General features: G+C 42.3%; 2 protein-coding genes across 2 annotated transcripts; both read right to left on the minus strand.

Moving 5' to 3' along the window:
• Positions 1-6,698: 6,698 nt before the first annotated feature.
• Positions 6,699-8,762, minus strand: LOC131832983 (putative olfactory receptor 2B8). The gene is made up of 2 exons (XM_059176227.1): positions 8,754-8,762; positions 6,699-7,643 (listed from the first exon to the last, which is right to left on the minus strand). The coding sequence occupies exons 1-2, from the start codon at positions 8,760-8,762 to the stop codon at positions 6,699-6,701; spliced, it is 954 nt and encodes a 317-aa protein (XP_059032210.1).
• Positions 8,763-18,543: 9,781 nt separating this feature from the next.
• Positions 18,544-20,596, minus strand: LOC131832984 (putative olfactory receptor 2B8). The gene is made up of 2 exons (XM_059176228.1): positions 20,588-20,596; positions 18,544-19,488 (listed from the first exon to the last, which is right to left on the minus strand). The coding sequence occupies exons 1-2, from the start codon at positions 20,594-20,596 to the stop codon at positions 18,544-18,546; spliced, it is 954 nt and encodes a 317-aa protein (XP_059032211.1).
• Positions 20,597-21,409: the final 813 nt, after the last annotated feature.

Raw genomic sequence — 21,409 nt, forward strand, 5'->3', positions numbered from 1 at the left:
AAGGAATAAATGAAACAAGATGAGATTGGGAGGAAGACAAACCATAAGGGACTCTTAATCTCACAGAACAAACTGAGGGTTGCTGGGGATGGGGGAGTACGGAGAGGATGGTGAAGTTATGGACGTTGGGGAAGGTTTTTGCTATGGTGAGTGCTACAAAGTGTGTAAACCTGGTGATTCACAGACTGTATCACTGGGGCTAATAACACATTATATGTTAATTTAAAAAAAATAAAAGTTAAAGGAAAAAAGAAACTCATGCAATTTAGTGGAATAAAAACCAACAATTGCACTTTTTTTAAAGGACAGAGGAACTGAATTGACATTTTTCCAAAGAAGACATACAACTGGCCAATACCTACATGGAAGGTATTCAACATCACTATTCCTCCAGAAGATGCAAACCACAACCACAGATATCACTCACACCTATTAAAATGGCTATTGTCAAAAAGACAAAAGATAACAAGAGTCAGTGAGGGAAAACTCACGTGCAATTGATGGGAATGTAAACTGATACAGCCTCCATTGATAGCAGTAAGGAGGTTCCTCAAAAAAATAACAACGGAACTGCTATTGTATCCAGTATCCAGTAACTAGCTTCTAAGTAACTAGCTTCTAGGTACCCATCCAAAGGAAATGAAATCAGGATATCACAGAGATGCATGCCCTCCCATATTCACAGCAGCACTATTCACAATAGCCAAATGTGGAGACGACCTAAGTGTCCACACAGATGAACGGAGAAAGAGGATGTGGCCTAAGTATCTAAAGCAATATTATTCAGCCAGAAGGAAAGAAATCCTGCCATTTGTGACAGCATGGATGGACCTTGAGGGCATTAGTAGTAGGTGAAACAAGTCAGAAGAGCAAGACAAACACTCTGTGATCCCACACAACTGTGGGACCCAGAAAAGCTCAACCTGTAGGTACAGAGAGTAGAAATGTGGTAACCAGGGGCAAGGGGAGGAGAAGTGGGAGATGTTGGGCAAAGGGAACCGACTACCAGTTATCACATGAGAGTCCTGAGGAGCTAATGCACCACATGTTTCGTGGTGCACAGAGTTACTATGATTGTATTACAGACTTGAAAGTGGCTGAGAGTAGATCTCAATCGTTCTCACCACAAAGAGGAAAGGGTAATTACGTGATGAGATGGAGCTTTAACTAACCCTAGGGTGGTAACAGTTTTGTTATATGTAGATATTCACATTTTCTACTCCTAAAATTTGCTCAATGCTACATGTCAGTTCTATCTTAGTATATCTGGGGGGGAAATAAATAAATACAAGAGATATCATTCAATTATTTCATCCCATTTCTTATTCCTCTCCTAAGGTCAGATTTTTCCTGCTATTTCATACAAAAATCTCCTTATGGGGGCTCCTGGGTGGCACATTGTTTGAGAGTCAGACTCCTGCTTTGGGCTCAGGTTGTGAGATCAAGCCCCAAGTCAGGCTCCACACTCAGGGCAAACTCTGCTTAAGTTTCTCTCTCACTCTCTGCCCCTCCCTGCCACTGGGTGGCTCAGTCAGTTAAACATCTGCCTTCCACTCACTCAGGTCATAATCTCAAGGTCCGGCATTGGAGCCCCACATTGTGCTCCCTGCCCAATGGAAAGTCTGCTTCTCCCTCTCCCTCTGCTGCTCCCCTCCCCATTCATGCGCACTCTCTCTCTCTCTAAATAAATAAATAAAATCTTAAAAAATAAGAGTAACTTCTTTAAGAAATCTTTCCACAAAGTTATTAAATTAGATTTTCTAGAACTATCCAATGTAAAAACACAGCCCACTGTTTCTGATCAAAATTTAAATCCAGAGAGTGAAAGAATGGCATTTCTAAACTTATTAACTTATGTGTATCTTTTATGACAACAAAAAGAGCATACTTTGTCCTATTCAGCTCTTTACTGGTGTGGATTTTATCAACAGCACATGTCCCCACCACCTCCTGGTAAGTGGTTATTTTCTTTGCAATGTTACCTGCAGGAATAAACTGTTACCACACATGCTTGGGTATATTTGTACACATTTCAGAACACATTGGAAATACATCATTTATAATCCTGTCACTTCAATGGAGTACAAGCTAAAGAAAACAGTTTCTTCTACTATTCAACTTCACAAGAGTTAAGAGATTGACCTACAAGAGATTATAAGTGGAATACATTTATTTGTGCAAGTGCATATCCGTGTGTGTGTGTGTGTGTGTGTGTGATAATGTACTAATATATATGCTACATCAATCTAAATGCAAGCCACAATGTAACCTGTCATGGAGGCATTTGAGAAGAAAATTTATTTGGGAAGTACAGGATGGTTTTTCCAAGAAAGACAATGAATCAGAGAGAGGGTGGTTTCATGCTAAAACACACATTGTAGCCAAGATACTTCCTTTAAAGACAAAAAACAGAGTTCTCATTTCCAAATATTAATAAAGAAGTTTTCCCAAAAGAATCTTGCAAAACTATTTCAATATTCCCAAATGGTTGAAATGAGGACATAAAAATACCTGGAAGGCACTGTTTATGACCTGCTACAAGGGGAGCTCCTGGAAAGGCTTTGACAATTGATCATGACATCATATTGACCATGAGGATCCCAAATAATCCAACCATTAAAAATGTCCAGGATGAGGGATGCCTGGGTGGCTCAGCCATTAAGCGTCTGCCTTCAGCTCAGGTCATAATCCTGGGGACCTGGGATCAAGTCCATCAGCAGGCTCCTTGCTCAGCAGCTTCCCTCTGCGGCTTCTGCTGTGCTCTCTCTCCCTCTCTCTCTCTCTCTGACACAAATAAATAAAATCCTTAAAAACAAAAATGTGCAGGATGATCACTGAGACAAAAGACACAGGTCAAGAACTGAACACCAAACATCATTCACAAAAGAACTTAAAACTATTCTCAGAAATCTTACCTTATCAGAAGAAAAGGCTTTCCTTTTTTTTTTTTTTATTTTATTTTTTCAGTGTTCCAACAGTCATTGCCTATACACCATATGGGATGCTCAGTTTAGAATGGTTAAAATAAATCCACTCAACAGTATAAAACAATGGAATTAAGTTTTTAGAAAGCATCAAGGGTATGGCAAGTGCAGAGACCCAGGGCAGATTCCAAAATGGGCCTCAAGGTCATACTGACTGTCTTGAATGGAAACAGCAGGTGCAAGGACACCACACTGTCCTCTGTCCTCCTGAATGCAGGAAACAATTCTCCCCACAAAAGGCACCTGAACAGGATGAAGAAGTAAAAGACATCCTAAATCCACATAGGGACCTTGCAGTTGAGAAAGCTTAGACACAAACCTTGCTACTTTTTTAGGAATTGGGACATCAGCCCAAATTCTGATTACAATTCCTTCCTAACTAAAGCTCCCAAGCATGTATTTCCTTTATCCTGTCAATTCCGCATACATTTCTTGTCTCTGTTAAAAGGTATAAAAACTGCCTGCCTTGGTCATTTCTTGGGGTCTCAATTTCATCATTGAGCTTCCATGTTCAAGTAATAAGACTTCAGAGTTTTTCTCCTGTTAACTCTGCTCTTATCAATTTTATTCCAAAACAAGTGGAAGAACCCTGGGAGGAAGAAGGAACTGTCTCCCTCCACAGAGCAAGGGTCCAGTCCCTAGACCATCTCAGGGACCCCATCCTCTGACCCCTCTGAGCAGCACTCGTTTCTGCACACTGACACAGAGCTCACCTTCCCAGCAAACCACATTCCCATGCACAGTGGTTCCAGAGTCTGCAAGACCAGGTCTGAAATACGCTGCAATACCACAGCCAGGAAAGAACTTCTCACCTGTATTACAAGACAAGCACCTGAAAAGAAGCCACCTGCGAAGGAAAGGGCTCACAGGGACCTATAACCTGTTCCTCCCTCCTCACTGAGCCTGGACAGAGCAGAACTCTGGCAAATAGTAACTGAAATGCACAGACTCTGAGTGATATGAAGGTCTGACAGGGGTGGCTGTGCTGTGATTTCTGACCTAGTAGTGATTGCATTACGCAGAGGGTCTGTTTAGAACCTCCACTCTACACACTGCAGATATGCTACCAAATGACAGTCCTAAAGCCAGGACAGGGCGATGAAGGTGGGGACACATAATGTGTGAATCCCCCCAGGCCTTCTCTGTGCTGACTAATACCACAGTAGATCTGGCTCACATTTGAGAAGAAAAATGCTTTCCGTCACAGTGAAGGGGTCTTCCAGGCGTGTCTGATGGCTCTGGGGCCTCCTGCACGCACTCCTGCTATTTGGTATCCTTCGCTACCTGGTAATGAATCACTTGAGGTTAAAAATTGTTTCACGTGAGTCTGACCGGCATTCTGGGTCTCTGCCATCACTACCTGAGCCAATGGTGTGCGCCCTGTGCTCCTCAGGAGGCAGAAGAGCTGGAAGAATCCATGACTTGCTCTGGAGCATCATGATCCTCCTGACCTCCAGGGGCTAAACACAGATGGAATAATTTAGCTAAGCTTTGGGTACACGTGCACAGCCATGACACACTTACTGGTGAACACGCAGAAGGAAATGGTCCAAATCATACTGGTCACAATTTACACAACTCTGGAGTCTATTACAGACAAGGCATGGACACCATGGGGAGCAGATTCAGAACATTAGAAAAATGTCACAGAACAATCCTGAACTTGTGTTTGGTCTCTTAACTGATTTCTTTCTTATTTTGTCATAGATCCCAGAGGTCTTTGTTCTCTATAACTTATTTCCATGAGTTGTAAACATCCAAATGCCACTCACACATTCACTTAAAGGAAATAAATATTTTGCCCCAGGTTCTATGTGTCCTTAAGAGCAGAGAAGGAGTTGTTCACTCACTACAATAGGCTCTGTAACATCATGAGTCCTTGAGGGTTTTTCACCAAAGACAGTTCACTTGAGGGACTTGAAAGTGACCATTTGGATATAACTGTCAGGATGTGGCTAACATAAGGGAAAGCAGGAAGTTTGTCACCATCAGGATAAACAGTGGACAGAACTGTTTTCCTACTGGCATACAGGAAGCATCACTATGGAGTCAAGATACATCCCAGGTGTTTATTTCAAGTAAGAATACTGTGATGCTCGTATTGATACAGAGAAAACCTGACCGTGTGCATTACCTCCCCTGGCTGCCATTTCCAGCCTCCACATGCTGTCTCTGCAGCAAGATCACTTGGCACGAGCATGGCCAGCTCAGGGTTCAAGGCCCTGGGGAGGCCAGGATAGGGACAGGATAGTTGTCAGGATAGGGAACAGGAGAGTTGTTATGTGCATGTGTCCACCCCAAGACATAAACACATCTACCTGCACTCAGCTGTGTGCAGAATTCGGAACGATGTGACAGTTATTTCATAATGAGATGGCTATCTATAAAGCTTAGACACACAGAGACCTTTCATAGTTCACATACATTTTATTTCTTTCTTTAAGTTTTCTCCTGATAAAAATGAGTAGGCTCCACAGAACATGGGATTTCCCGGGAAACAGAGGTCATTTCTCTTACTTTCATGTGTCCCTGCATTCAAATTGCCTGGGGCCTTGGGCAGATGTGAGATACAAAGCATAGATCAGTTGATGCCTGGATCAAAAAATTTACAAAATGGTACGAAGAGAAGATCTAAATGTTCCCCCTTTGAAATTTTGCTGCATTATTATAGATAGAACATATAGAATATTGACTAGGAACTGAGTTATGTACTTTCAGATACAATAATGTCCTAAAAGTCCTTCTGAATGCACGGGGTGACTCCCAGGCCACGTAGCTGGCTTGCAGACCACACACAGGCGCTCCTCTGCCTGCAGCACAACGTGACACGTAAGCACTGTCTGGGGCTCGGCAGCTGCTGTATCGGCAGCAGTACACCAGGCCCTGCCCCTGTGTGACAGGAACGCCTCACACAGGCTGCATAGAACCACTGTCACACTGCTCACATCACACCTGGACTGATATCTGAATGGCTGTATCAGAAGTGATGTTACCAAATTTCTCGTTCATCTAAAAGTATGCTGTTCCCACAGATGCCCACCTAATTCTGTGAAAAGGCAATGATACAGTCAACCTATGGACCTGGTAATCCGGCCATGATCCATATACAAGAATAAGTGACCCTCCTCCAGAAGCTGCTACAAAATGCTAAAGTGTTAACATTTCTTACAGCACGTTAGTGGTTCCTATTCTTATTTTGCCTATGCCTTTCATATCATGTGCATAAATGTCTTTTTGCACTTAGAAATGGAATAGGATTCCCAAATGGAAGTGAAATATGAAAACCTGTGGAGCTCTCTAAAATACGAACCCACCTCGGGCAGCCAGGTGGGTGCACGTGGTGAGTGCCCGACACGTGATTCCAGCTCAGGTTGTGATCTCAGCATTGTGGGACCAATCCCAGCATCAGGCTCAGCACTCAGGGTACAGTTTGCTTGAGATTCTTTCTCCTCTCCCTATACCCCTGCTGCTCATGTGCTCTCTTTCTCAAATTAAATAATAAATCCATATATAGATGCAAATGATCTAGGAACAAAAATCAGCCTCTCTGGAAGTTCTGTGGATCCATGAACTTGGATTTGAGCACTCATTTGCTCCAAAGAATGAGGTAAGTAAATTCCCTTAAGACTTATCACGGGAAATTTGAGATGATCCACGTAGGTCACAAACATCTTAATCACTCTGGCATTCCATCAAAGGGTCTTCCCTGCCCAGTCATCTGGAGTCCTGGCCCCTGCAAAGTACCTTTTTCATTGCTCCTGTCACATCCTTGTTCCTCAGTGTATATATGACGGGGTTGACCGTGGGGGTGACGATGGCATAGAACAGAGAAACAAACTTGACCTGATCCTGGGAGTAGTTGTTGCTGGGCTGGAGGTAAGCATAGATGGCCGTGCCATAGAACAGGGAGACCACTGTGATGTGGGACCCACATGTGCCAAACGCTTTCCTCTGCCCTGCAGATGACTTTATTCTTAAGATCGCCCTGACGATCTGACCATAGGAGAAGATGATTAATGCCACAGGTACAATGAGAATGATCACACTGGCAAAGAATAGCTCAGACTCATTCACAGTGGTGTCTACACAGGCAAGCTTGAGCAGTGCAGGAATCTCACAAAGGAAATGGTCTATTTTATTTCTCCCACAAAGTGGCAAAAGGAAGATGAGCACTGTCTGCAACAGGGAGTTGCCAAAACCAATGAACCATGACGCAGAAGCCATGAGGGCACAGAGACGGGGGTGCATGATCACGGTGTACTGCAGGGGCTTGCAGATGGCTGCATAGCGGTCAAAAGCCATGACCCCTAACAGAATGCATTCCGTGCATCCCAGCCCTAAGAAGACAAACAGTTGAACTACACAGCCACCAAACGAGATGGACTTGTCTGCTGTCCTGAGATAAACCAGGAGCTGCGGGACACTGCTGGTCGTGTAACACAGGTCCAGGAAGCTTAGGTTGGAGAGGAAAAAGTACATGGGAGTATGTAGATGTGGGTCGAGGTAGGACAAGGCAATGATGGTGGTGTTTCCCAGCAGAGTGAACAGGTAGAAGATCAGGAGAACCACAAAGAGGACTAGCTCCAGTTGAGGCCGGTCAGAGAACCCCAGCAGGATAAACCCTGTGAAAGAGCTGCCATTCTTCTGTTCCATCCTCTGCTAGCACATGTTTCCTCTCAGGACCCAGTGTTTAGCAACTTTTAAAAGAAACCTTTAAAAAAAAAAAAAGTTGGTGCTGGTGAAGATGGATCTCTCATGTTATAAGACATGGCCATGGCATACTAAAATTATTTTAATAAATGATTGAAATTGACATAATTTATACCAGTTTAGTTCCACATTATCACAAAAAGTAAATCTTTAATAAGTAATATAAGAAAAATGAAAGGGGTGCCTGGGTAGATCAGTGGGTTAAAGCCTCTGCGTTCGGCTTAGGTCGTGATGTCAGGGTCCTGGGATCGAGTCCCACATCGGGCTCTCTGCTCTGTGGGGAGCCTTCTTCCTCCTCTCTCTGTCTGCCTCTCTACCTATCTGTGATCTCTCTGTCAAATAAATAAATAAAATCTTTTTTAAAAAAGAAATATGAAATAATGGCTTCATGTTAGCATCAGTCATAGGTATGAAAGGTCTTTGGTATGACTTAATGGGACTTAAAGGACTGTAAGTATGTACATACATTTTAGAGATAATAAGGATGAAGGAAGTAGAGGGAGAACAATCAGAAAGAATCAGAAGGAGATGCAGACAGAGGGAGGACATTATTGTAAATATGTATCTTGTGTTTTACACAACTGGATTTGTACACACCTCAACTGCAATAGAATATAATACAAAAGAAACTCGAAAATGTGTTCAGATGTAGGAGTTTAAGAGCTAGAATGTACATATACAAATAATTCAATTACATTCAAAATATCAGTAGTAGTTCTGCATATAAACATTGTGTCAGAATTACCTAAGATAGTATACTTATGAAAGTTACATGTTTGGAATTTGTGTTTCCTTAGAGTAGTAAAAGAACTAAACACACACTCAGAGAGACCCTGAAAACACCACCATTTAAATACAGTGCTTAACTTTGCCTAAATATGCTTAAAATTACTGTATCAATTTTCAGGAACTCTGAGCATATCTTGGTTGTGCATCGTCACGTGGAATCAGAGCCCTAAAATTCAGTGCCTGCAACTTTCCTCTTCCTTCTGCAGATTTTTATTTCACACATTGCCAACCAGAGCACATGAAGTTCCTGAAAAAGGTTTGAGTATTCACCATCCACATTCTAATCAGAATAAATATTTTTTAAAAGTTACCCAACTGTATAATCTACATACAAAGGGTAATGCTTTACACCACTTCTATGATAAATTAATCAACTAGACAAATATATAGAGATAAAGACCGATTTATTCTCAAAGCAATGACAGGTAAATATCTATAAAGGAAGCCTTTGAGTATGACACAGAAAGTCATAGAAAAGGATATTCGGGTATTATCTAAAATCTCAGATACCCGTCCACATTAGGTTAGTACCTTCTTGAAGCTGTCTTGCAGAGTTAATGATGCTGAATCAGAAACGTAACCAGCGCTCGGGTGAGTCTGATGACCTTATACTTCCAGCTGCTTAGTACTGAAGAAGCAGTTATAAACCAACCAAAGAGGCTCAGAAAATGAGTGTTTCAGTTCTTTCATGTTCAAATGCTTAAGCATGCAGTTCATTTCTTGTTCTTCTGAGACTAAATATCTGAATCAGGTTTCAGGGCAGACCCACTGGTGTGTGGAAGAAATTGGTACAAAACTGGCATAAAATAAGTACTTATGGAATCAGAATAGAGGATATAGTATGTCACATTATATTATACTTCCTTGGATTTCCTGCAGAGATGCATTCAGTTGTATCCACTAAAAAACAAATCTATCCACAAACACTTTCTTAATGGAATTAGTTATAAAGGTATCTGAGACAGTGTAAATATGCAACAACAGAGAATGTGCCCAGACTCACACCTGCTCAGAAGAGCAAATAAAAAAAAAAACCACGTTTCAGTTTCATGTACACACGCACAAATACAGATAAATTATCTGAAATAAATTCCTGGCATTTTCAAGGTGTCTAATGAAGGCATTACTCACCAAAGTAAGGAGGACAAAAGGGAAATGTTAACTCATCCAAGGAAAACACCAGTATCATATTGTACCGTCACAATAAATAGTGATCTATTTTAACATTATCTTAACAATAAGGACTAAGAAGGAAGGGAAGAGAAGACAAAACTCTGAACTTGTACAAATGGTTTCCTTCTTTAGCAGATTATTTATATATATACGTGTATGTGTGTATACATGCATCTAAAGAATACTGAATGGCTTCTATCCGAAAGTACAAAAATGAATATGATTTTCCATTGAAAAATAAAGTATCAGGCAAAGGAGATGCCCACTAAAAGAGACAGAAAGAATGCGACTGTCTGTGGAGGTTACAAGTGCTTCCACTGCCTTCCTGGAGAGAACCCTGGGAGGGAACAGGAAATCTTGTCATAGTCCACCGTCTTTTCTCTTTTTTTTTTTTTTTCACATTACATCTAGGAAAACTATTCCCCTTGAGCAGCACTGGACGTGAGAAAGAGCAGCCTGCATAATGCATTCTTTGGATTTCAACAGCTTGAGCTGCTGATCCGGCTCACTTTCCTCCCTCCACCTCCCCCGCTCAGCCTCCGTCCCTCGCCAATCTCTGTGCACCACCACAGAACACATCTTCCCAGACAAAGGACATGTGTAGCCTAAGGTTAAATGAAAAACTTCATTTCATCTACTTCTTACCACGTCAAAGACCGTGTGAGTAGACTAAAAACCATCATCTCTACGTAGGTAGGTATCAAATGCCTGACTGCAGTAAGAGACATTCATTCCTCTTGGACAAACTATGTAAATAATCCTGGCTGGACAGGAACAGTAAACACACCCATCCTATGTAAGGAGCACAGAACGCCATCTCTAGCAATTATCATGATGTGAGACTGTAGAGGAAAATCCAGTTACAAATCCACACATAAATTATTATCTTGCATACAAAACAATACATCCTTGAGAAAAACACAGGTTACACATTGAGAGAGAAAAGAGTTATTAGGTGAAATGAAAATAAATAGATTCAGGGCGCCTGGGTGGCTCAGTGGGTTAAGCCGCTGCCTTTGGCTCAGGTCATGACCTCAGGGTCCTGGGATCGAGTCCCACATCGGGCTCTCTGCTCAGCAGGGAGCCTGCTTCCTCCTCTCACTCTCTGCCTGCCTCTCTGCCTACTTGTGATCTCTCTCTGTCAAATAAATAAATAAAATCTTTTTAAAAATAAATAAATAAAATAAAATAAGTAGATTCTACAAAGCAGAAACAATGGCATTTTATGTAATAATCAGCATCTAAAAATAATAAAGTGGGAAATGACATCTCAAAAAATACAATTCTACAATAATAATGATGAGAATGGGCATTAAATGGAAGAGGTTGAATGTTTCATACCAGCACATGAAAGCTGATAGAGCCATTACCACATGTTCAATGCTGACACATAAGTCTAAAACTTCAAGTGGAAGAGTCCATATTTCTTGAAAATCACATACTCAGTAAGCAAAATACACGTTTTAATTATCAAAAATCTTGTAAAAATGTCTGTATTGAAGATATTTCAAATATATAACAGTCACCGACATAATTGACATATAAACACTGCCCTATCCACTTCCTGAATGAATCCTGAAGTAGTGCTGACAGTGGTAGAAATGAATCACTATTACTTTAATAAAGCTTGTGTCCCCTAGGTCTGAGCTAACCCCAATATACTAGAAGAGGCCCCCGTGGTCAACGCAGGATGAGCTAGTGAGGGGGAAGGCAGCTTTCACAACCCTGGAAATGACAGGTCTCACGAACCAGACTGTGATTTCCACCAGGTTCCATGGGAGAAGGGGATCAGGCAGGATTTCCACTGCACGTGGCTTGTTCAGGGAGTGCCCTCAGGATAAAGGGGATGAGGGAAGCAAAACAGAGCAGAGAATGCTGCTAAGCAAGGATGTGGTCTCAGGTGGAAGATGGCATGTGCCTGATCCCGTAAGAAGCTGGACACAAGTCTCCAGTACAGTATGCATCTGTGCTGGTGGAAATACTCAGCCTTCGCTGTCTAATGCAATAGCCACTATCCCCATGTCACTACCTGAGCATTTAAAATAGCCTAGCTGAGGGGCGCCTGGGTGGCTCAGTGGGTTAAGCCGCTGCCTTCGGCTCAGGTCATGATCTCAGGGTCCTGGGATCGAGTCCTGCATTGGGCTCTCTGCTCAGCAGGGAGCCTGCTTCCTTCTCTCTCTCTCTGCCTTCCTCTCAGTGTACTTGTAATCTGTCTCTGTCAAATAAATAAATAAAATCTTTAAAAAAATAAAATAAAATAAAATAGCCTAGCTGAGAAATGGAATTTTGTATTCTATTTAATTTGAATTAATTTAAATTTAAATGACTTTCTGTGGCTACATACTCCAGTATTAGACAGCACAGCTCTGGACCATGCATTGCATCAGACTTAGTCCTGCCTTGACATTGGCAGCCTTTTATCTCTCCCGTGAGTCTGTCCCTGGCTGTGAGCTGCCCCAAATGTGTTCCCCAGACCCCCTGGCAAAGTGGCTACCTTTCAGCTGAGGGCAAAACTCTGAAGAAGGGAATGGCGGTGCACCTGGCAGCCCATATTCCTAACATGTACAGTTAGGATCAGAGCAGCAGCCAGGTAAAGAGCATCTGAGCAGGGCCCCAACAGCATTCACACAGAGTCCATTCATGATCCTGCACAAGGATAGAAGGATGGAACCCGGCGTCCCAGTAGAGATGCACTGACACAATATCCACAAAATGTGTCTAATAATCCTTACATGTTTTAGATTCTTTGGTAACTTGGAAGGGAGAAAATGAACATTTAGAAATGATAAATAGTGACAATGAGATTTAAACAAAGAACAAATATTGTCTGTTTTCATAGACAATAAGAACCAATAGGAAAGTATGGAAGCATATAGTATAATACTTTTATACACATGACGACTCTCTTATTCTATTGCTGAAGGGCATATTTTATTCCCATTACATATAGATATTTAAAGTATTTTCCTCATGTGCGTACACAGGTGTAGTAAATGTACTGTAGTAGAATGAAATGTCTGGGAATGACTTGGTGGAGTCTATAACAAAGAGCTAAATTTAGTTCCTACATTTGGTGACTTTCCAGTCTTCAGTAGACCATACGTGCAAACCAGGACAGCTCTTCTGTGACAAGAACAATTGCAACGGAAAATGAATTAACTTCCAATTCCTAAAGCAACACACAGACCAAGTTTCATTCCACTCACCTCTGTGCACCCTCTCTGTAGGTTCAAAGCTATTTCCCTACCTCCTTTCCAAGTCACTGCCTCAAGACGGTATCAAGGACTGGCACTTGGACATGTAGAATCAGTCGTGTGCAGTAAATGCACAGGTTGACTACACCAGCACTGGCTTATCCATAAATTTTTCCTAAGCAGAAGGATGTTTTCTCATGATAACTTCATGTATCTTTAGGTGAACAGAGATCGGCCCTTTTCCTCTAGGAGGTAGGAGATGAAGACTACTGCAAACTCCACCTTGGTTTCCCAAAAGCAGTCACCTGCCTGTATGACAGGGAGACCCTTAACTGCACAGGAGAGGTGCTGTGACACTCAGCTATGACTGGGCTGGCACTGAGAACCAAATGTGTTTCCCCAGCTGACGTCTCTGGGGAGCAGATGCCCCACACTGTTAATGAGCCCCTGTCACTGAGCTGTCCAGAGATGGCCGTCCTCAGAGAGAATGACGATCAAGGACAAAGCCAGAGGAGACCTTGATTGTCTCTTTTGTCATGTCATATATTTCTCTATGAATGACCTACATGTTTTACAAAACATTAGAGACTTTTCTGACACAATTACCCAAAGCATTTACATATAAATATATAAGTAAGAGTCCTTTCACTTACTTAATTTTAAATGCAAATCTGTGAATAAGTTTTTCATCTAATTTTAATATAATTGTGATCTCAGGTTGAGGGGTGGAGCCCAGCTTAGGCATAGAGCTCCCTGCCCAGCTGGGAGTCCACATCCCTCTCTATCTCCTTCTTCACCTCCCCCTCTTCACGCACTCTCTTTCTCTCTCTAAAATAAATAATTTAATCTTTAAAAATAAATAAATAAATGTAAATACGTGGATTTTTTTCACTTACTCTCCTTCATAACTACTGTACACGGGATCACAGAGCTAATAATGAGGCATAGTCTAATCTTTGGTAGAGTCAAACTCTACCAACCTTCTAATGAGGTTACTTTTAAAAATTCTTTCTTTCATTATCTTTTTATTTAAATCCAGTTAGTTAGGGGTGCCTGGGTGGATCAGTGGGTTAAGCCTCTACCTTTGGCACAGGTCATGATCCCAGCGCCTGGGATCAAGCCCCATATCAGGCTCGTGCTCAGCAGGGAGCCTGCTTCCGCTTCTATCTCTGCCTGCCTCTCTGCCTACTTGTGATCTCTCTCTGTCAAACAAATAGGTAAAATCTTTTAAATAAATAAATAAATTCAATTAGTTATCATATAATGTATTACTTGTCTCAGGAGTACAGGTCTGTGATCCACCAATCCTATACAACACCCAGTGCTCCATACAACACATCCCCTCCCCGATGTCCATCACCTAGTTACCCTTTCCCTCCACCCCTGTCCCCTCCAGCAGTCCTCAGTTTGCTTCATGTGATTAAGTCCTCATGCTTCATGTGATTAAGAGCCTCCTATGCTTTTTCTCCCTCTCTGGTTTTAACTTGTTTCATTTTTTCCTCTCTTCCCCTGTGATCCTTGGTTTTGTTTCTTAAATTCCACATATCAGGGAGATCATATGATAACTGTCTTTCTCTAATGACTTATTTCACTTAGCCTAGTACCCTCTAGTTCCATCCGTGTCATTGCAAATGGCAAGATTTCATTCTTTGATGGCTGCATACTATTCCATTATACACACACACACAACATACATACCACCTCTTCATTATCAACTCATCTGCCACTGGACATCTGGGCTCTGTCCATAGTTTGGCTATTGTGAACATTGCTGCTATGATCATTGGGGGTGCACATGACCATTTGGATCACTATATTTGTATGTTTGGGGTAAATATCTAGTAGTATAATTGCTGGGTCATAGAGTAGCTCTATTTTCAACTTTTTGAGGAACCTCCATGCTATTTTCCAGAGCGGCTGCACCAGCCTGCATTCTTACCAACAGTGTAGGAGGGTTCCCCGTTCTCTACATCCTCACCAATATCCATCATTTTCTGACTTGTTAATTTTAGCCATTGTAACTTGTGTGAGGTGCTATCTCATTGTGCTTTTAATTTGTATTTCCCTGAAGCCGAGTGATGTTCAACATTTTTTTCATGTGTCTGTTGGCCATCTGGATGTACTCTTTGGAGAAATGTCTGTTCATGTCCTCTGCCCATTTCTTCATTGGATTATTTGTTCTTTGGGTTTTGATATGCTACCAAATGACAGTCCTAATGCCAGAACTGGGCGACGAAAGTAGAGACACATAATCTGAGAGTCCCCCAAGCTTCTCTGTGCTGACTTGTACCATAATAGTTCTCTGCCCCACATTTGAGAAGAAAAAGGATTTACACTGCAGTGAGGGGTCTCCAAAGCTAATGTCTGATGGGTCTGGGGCCTCCTAGATACTTGAAAGGGCTCTCAGCATTTTCTATCCTCTGCTAATTGGTAGTAAATCTGCCGCTGGTTAAGAACTGTGTTTCAGGGCGCCTGGGTGGCTCAGTGGGTTAAGCCGCTGCCTTCGGCTCAGGTCATGATCTCAGGGTCCTGGGATCGAGTCCCACATCGGGCTCTCTGCTCAGCAGGGAGCCTGCTTCCTCCTCTCTCTCTGCCTGCCTCTCTGCCTATTTGTGATCTCTCTCTGTCAAATAAATAAATAAAATCTTTAAAAAAAAAAAAAAAGAACTGTGTTTCATGTGAGTCTGACGGACATTCTGGGTCTCTGCCATCACTACCTGGGCCAATGGTGTGCACCCCGGGTTCCTCAGGAAGCAGAAGAGCTGGAAGAACCCATGACTTGCTCTAGAGCATCATGATCCTCCTGACCTCCAGAGGCTAAACACAGATGGAATAAATAATTGAGCCAAGTCTTAGGTACAATCCCTGTAGCCATTCCACAGTTATTGGCAAAAATGCAAGAGTCCAAAAAATATTGGTGACAATTTACACAGCCCTGGAGTCTGTTTGCAGACAGGGCATGGAGAGCTTGGGGAGCAGATTCCTAACGTTAGAAAAATGTTACAGAACAATCCTGAACTTGTGTTTCGTCTCTTCAGTGATTTCTCCTTTATTTTGGCGAGGATCCCAGAGACCTTTGTTCTCTGTCATTTAGTCCCATGAGTCATAGACACCCACTTCAAACATTCACTTAAAGGAAATGAATCTGATTCACCCCAGGGCTCTCTGTGTCCTTAAGAGCAGAGAAGTTGTTCATCTAGAACAATAGGCTGCGTGGTTTCCTGAGACCTTGAGGGGTTTTGTGTCTAAGAGAGTTCATTTGAGGGATTTTAAAGTGACCATTTGTACATAACTGTCAGGCTGTGGCTGAAACAGACAGTAGAGGGGTGCCGTGGAGGTTATTTCTATTTTTTTAATATTTTATTTATTTATTTGACAGAGAGACAGAGATCACAAGTAGGCAGAGAGGCAGGCAGAGAGAGGAGGGGAAGCAGGCTCCCTGCCAAGCAGAGAGCCCTATGAGGGGCTCGATCCCAGGACCTTGAGAACATGACCTGAGCTGAAGGCAGAGGCTTAACCCCCTAAGCCACCCAGGTGCCCCCTTTGGAGGTTCTTGATTTCAGCTCAGCTCATGATCTCCATGTCACAAGATGGACACCCCCATCAGGCTACGTGTTCAGCCTGCAGTCTGCCTGTCTCTCTCCAAACCCATCTGCCTGTCCTCGGCCTGGTCTCTCTCTCTCCCTGTCTCTCTAAAATAAATAAATAAATAATAAAATAATAAAATCTTTAAAACAAAAAAAGAAAAATAATGGAGAGTGGAAAATTTGTCACCATCGGGATATACAGTGGACAGAACTGTTTTCCTACTGGCATACAGGAAGCATCACTATGGAGTCAAGATACATCCCAGGTGTAGATTTCAAGTAAGAATACTGTGATGCTCATAGTGATACAGAGAGAACCTGACCGTGTGCATAACCTCCCCTGGCTGTCATTTCCAGCCTCCACATGCTGTCTCTGCAGCAAGATCACTTGGCACGAGCATGGCCAGCTCAAGGTTCAAGGCCCTGGGGAGGCCCATTAGCTGTCAGGATAGGGAACAGGAGAGTTGTTATGAGCATGTGTCCACCCCAAGACACAAACACATCTACCTTCACTGGGCTACTGGAAAACTTACCAAAATCATAACCCAAATCCATACCCCAAAACACATTTATGTGCAAACTGAGTTTGATTAAGATCTAAGGGCTTACAGTGTCGGATTCAACTGTTCTGGGATGTTGACAGTCATTACTCCTAATTCAGAAACATATGACAGGGGCGCCTGGGTGGCTCAGTGGGTTAAAGCCTCTGCCTTCAGCTGGGGTCATGATCCCAGGGTCCTGGGATCGAGCCCTGCTTCGGGCTCTCTACTCAGCAGGGGGCCTGCTTCCCCTCCTCTCTCTGCCTACCTTTCTACTTGTGATCTCTGTCTGTCAAATAAATAAATAAAATCTTTAAAAAAAAAAAAAAAAGAAACGTATGACAGTAGTTCAAACTCAGATGGCTCTCTGTAAAGCTTAGACACATGGACATGTTTAATGATTAATATTTCTTCTTTACATTTCCTCCTAGTGAATCTGGTAAGCTCCAGAGAACATGGGATTTCCTGGGAATAAGAGGCCATTTTCCAGATTTTTAGAGTATGTCCTTGCTTTCAAACTGTATAAGGCTTTTGGCAAATTTGAGATACAAAAGCATTGATCAGTAATGCCTGGGTCAAAGAAATTATTAAATGGGTTGAAGAGAAGATTTAAATACACTTTATCAGGACTGATGTTAGCAGGATTTTCTTAGAGCTGAGGATTGCTTTTTCTCACAGATACCCACCTAATTCTGTGAAAAAGCTGAGATACAGGCAACCTAAGAACTTTATAATAGAGCCATGATTACAATGCAAGAAAAAGTGATATGCCTCCAACAATTTGCTAGAAAAATTCTAAAATTTTAATATTTCCTATAGTGTTTTAGTCATTTCTATTCTTATTTTTCACTATGACTTTATGGTATGTATGCGTCTTCTTAGAGAAAAAATTGGAAGAGTGTTCCTAAGTAAGGGGGGAATATGAAAAACCTATGGAGCTTCTTCTTTTTTTAATTTTTTATTTCTTTTCAGTGTAACAGTATTCATCGTTTTTGCATCACACCCAGTGCTCCATGAAATCCCTGCCTCCCTAATACCCACCACTTGGTTCCCCCAACCTCCCACCCCCCACACCTTCAAACCCCTCAGATTGTTTTTCAGAGTCCATAATCTCTCATGGTTCACCTCCCCTTCCAATTTCCCTCAACTCCCTTCTCCCCTCCATCTCCCCTTGTCCTCCATGTTATTTGTTATTCTCCACAAATAAGTGAAACCATATGATAACTGACTCTCTCTGCTTGACTTATCTCACTCAGCATAATTTCCTCCAGTCCCATCCATGTTACTACAAAAGTTGGGGATTCATCCTTTCTGATGGAGGCATAATACTCCAACCTAACCTATGGAGCTTCTTAAAATGAAATATGATGCACACTCTATAGGAGCAACTCTGGAGGCTTCATGAACCCATGAACTTGGATTTTGAGCACTGAAATGTATTAAAGCAACAGGTAAGAAAATTCCCTTGAGAGATGTCACAGGAAATTTTGGATGATACAAGAAGGTCATAGTCATCTTAAATACCCTGGCAGTCAAAGTCCTCCATCAAAGGGTCATCCCCACCCAGTCATTTGGAGTCATGGCCCTTACAAAGTACCTTCTTCATTGCCCCCATCACATCCTTGTTCCTCAGTGTATATATGACAGGGTTAACCATGGGGGTGACGATGGTGTAGAACAGAGAAACAAACTTTCCCTGATCCTGGGAGTAGCTGTTGCTGGGCTGGAGGTAAGCATAGATGGCCGTGCCATAGAACAGGGAGACCACTGTGATGTGGGACCCACATGTGCCAAACACTTTCCTCTGCCCTGCAGATGACTTTATTCTTAAGACCGCCCTGACGATCTGACCATAGGAGAAGATGATTAATGCCACAGGTATGAGGAGGATGACCACACCTACAAAGAAGAGCTCAGACTCATTCACAGTGGTGTCAACACATGCAAGCTTGAGGAATGGTGGGATCTCACAAAAGAAGTGGTCTATTTTATTTCTCCCACAAAGTGGTACAATGAAGATGAGCGTTGTTTGCAATGAGGAGTTGGCAAAACCAAAGAACCATGATGCAGAAGCCATGAGGGCACAGAGACGGGGGTGCATGATCACGGTGTACTGCAGGGGCTTGCAGATGGCTGCATAGCGGTCAAACGCCATGACCCCTAACAGAAGGCATTCCGTGCATCCCAGCCCTAGAGCAACAAACAGCTGTACTACACAGCCACCATATGAGATAGACTTGTCTGCCGTCCTGAGATGAACCAGGAGCTGAGGGACAGTGCTGGTCGTGTAACACAGGTCCAGAAAGCTTAGGTTGGAGAGGAAAAAGTACATGGGAGTCTGAAGATGTGAGTCGAGGTGGGACAAGGCAATGATGGTGGTGTTTCCCAGCAGAGTGAACAGGTAGAAGATCAGAAGAACCACAAAGAGGACTAGCTCCAGTTGAGGCCGGCCAGAGAACCCCAGCAGGATAAACCCCGTGAAAGAACTACCATTCTTCTGTTCCATCCTCTGCTAGCGCAGGTTTCCTGTCAGGACCAAGCATTTAGCAATTTTAAAAGAAATCTTAAAAAAAAAAAAATAGTTGACTGGGGTGGGTGGATCTCTCATGTTAAAGACAGGGCATAGGATTTTATCAGTAACTATGTGAATCAATGATGTGCTCATTACAATTTTATGCCAGTACAGTTCCACACTGCATTAATATTTGGTATAAGAAAAATGAAATAATGGCCTTTGTGCTTGCATCAGTCATAGGTACAAAAGGTCTTTCAGTCTGAGCTTAAGACTTAAAGTACTTTAAATATATACATACATTAGAAAGAATGGGGACGAGGGAAAAAGAGGGAGAGCACAAGAACCCAATTCTACAGTAATAATGAAGACAACGGACATCAAATGAAACATTCTAACGGACATCAAATGAAACAGACTAAATGTTTAATACCAGGACACGTAAGCTAACAGAGCAATTACCATAAAGGTTCAATACTGAAATACAACCCTAAAAGTTTAAGTGGCAAAATACATAGTTCCATAAAACTAGCTGCTCAGTATGCAAACTGCATATGTACAATACATACAAAGTGTCTGTATTGAAGATATGTCAAATATGTAACAGTCATCGACAGAACTGACATATAAACTCTGCCCTATTCAGTTCCTGAATGAATCCTGAAATAGTGCTGGCAGTGGTAGGAATGAATCACTATTACTTTAATAAAGCTCTGTCCCCTAGCTATGAGCTGACCCCATATATACTAGAACAGACCTCCAAGGGCAATGCAGGATGAGCCAGTGAGGGGGAAGGCAGCTTTCACAACCCCTGAAATGATAGGTCTCACTAACATGGATGGTGCTTTACACCAGGTTCCATGGGAGAAGAAGATCAAGTAGGATTTCCACTGCAGGTGGTTTGTTCAGGAAATGCTCTTAGGATAAAGGGGATGAGGGAAGCAAAACAGAGCAGAGAACATGAATAAGGAAAGACATGGTCTTAAGTGGAATATGGAATGAGCCTAACCCTGTAAGAAAGCGGACACAAGTCTCCCATACAAGTATGCATCTGTGCTGAGAGAAATACTCAGCCCTCACGGCCTAATGCAATAGCCACTATCCACATGTCACCATGTGAGCATTTAAATGGCCTCACTGACAAATGAAATTTTGTATTCTATTTAATTTTAATTAATTTAAATTTAAGTGACTTCCTGTGACTATGTACTCCAGTCTTGGACAGCACAATTCTGGAGCATGAATTGCACCAGATTTAGTCTTGCCTTGGTGTTGGCAGCCTTGCCTCTCCCATGAGTCTGTCACTGGCTAAGAGTTGCCCACACTTCTGAGACCCCCTGGCAAAGCAGATCCCTCTCAGCTGAGGGCAAATCTCTGAAGAAGAGAACGGCTGTGCACCTGGCAGCCCATATTCCTAACATATAGAGTTAGGATTGGAGCAGCAGCCAGGTAAAGAGCGTCTGAGCAGGGCACCATTCACACAAGACTCCATTCATGATCCTGCGCAAGGATAGAAGGATGGAACCCAGTGTCCAGATAGAACTGCACTGACACAATATTCACAAAATGCAACTCCCCTGTTGTGATCTTCAACATAGCATTCTTAAAACTCTGTACATATTTTAGATATTTTAGAAACTCTGAAGGGAGAAAATGACCATTTAGGAACTATAAATAATGACAATGAGCTTTATGCATACAGAATAAACACTGTCTAATTTCACAAACAATAAGGACCATAAAGAAAGCATGGAGGTATATGGTCTACTATTTTTACACTTCTGCATATTTTCTTGTTCTATTACTGAAGGTCACATTTTACTACCACTATACATGCATATTTAAGTATTTCCCATGTTTGCGTAAGCAGGGATAATGAATGTATCGCAGTAGAAAGAAATGTCTAAGAATGACTTGGTGG

This window comes from Mustela lutreola, chromosome 6 (genome assembly GCF_030435805.1).
Source record: "Mustela lutreola isolate mMusLut2 chromosome 6, mMusLut2.pri, whole genome shotgun sequence".
NCBI classification, from domain to species: Eukaryota; Metazoa; Chordata; class Mammalia; order Carnivora; family Mustelidae; genus Mustela; species Mustela lutreola.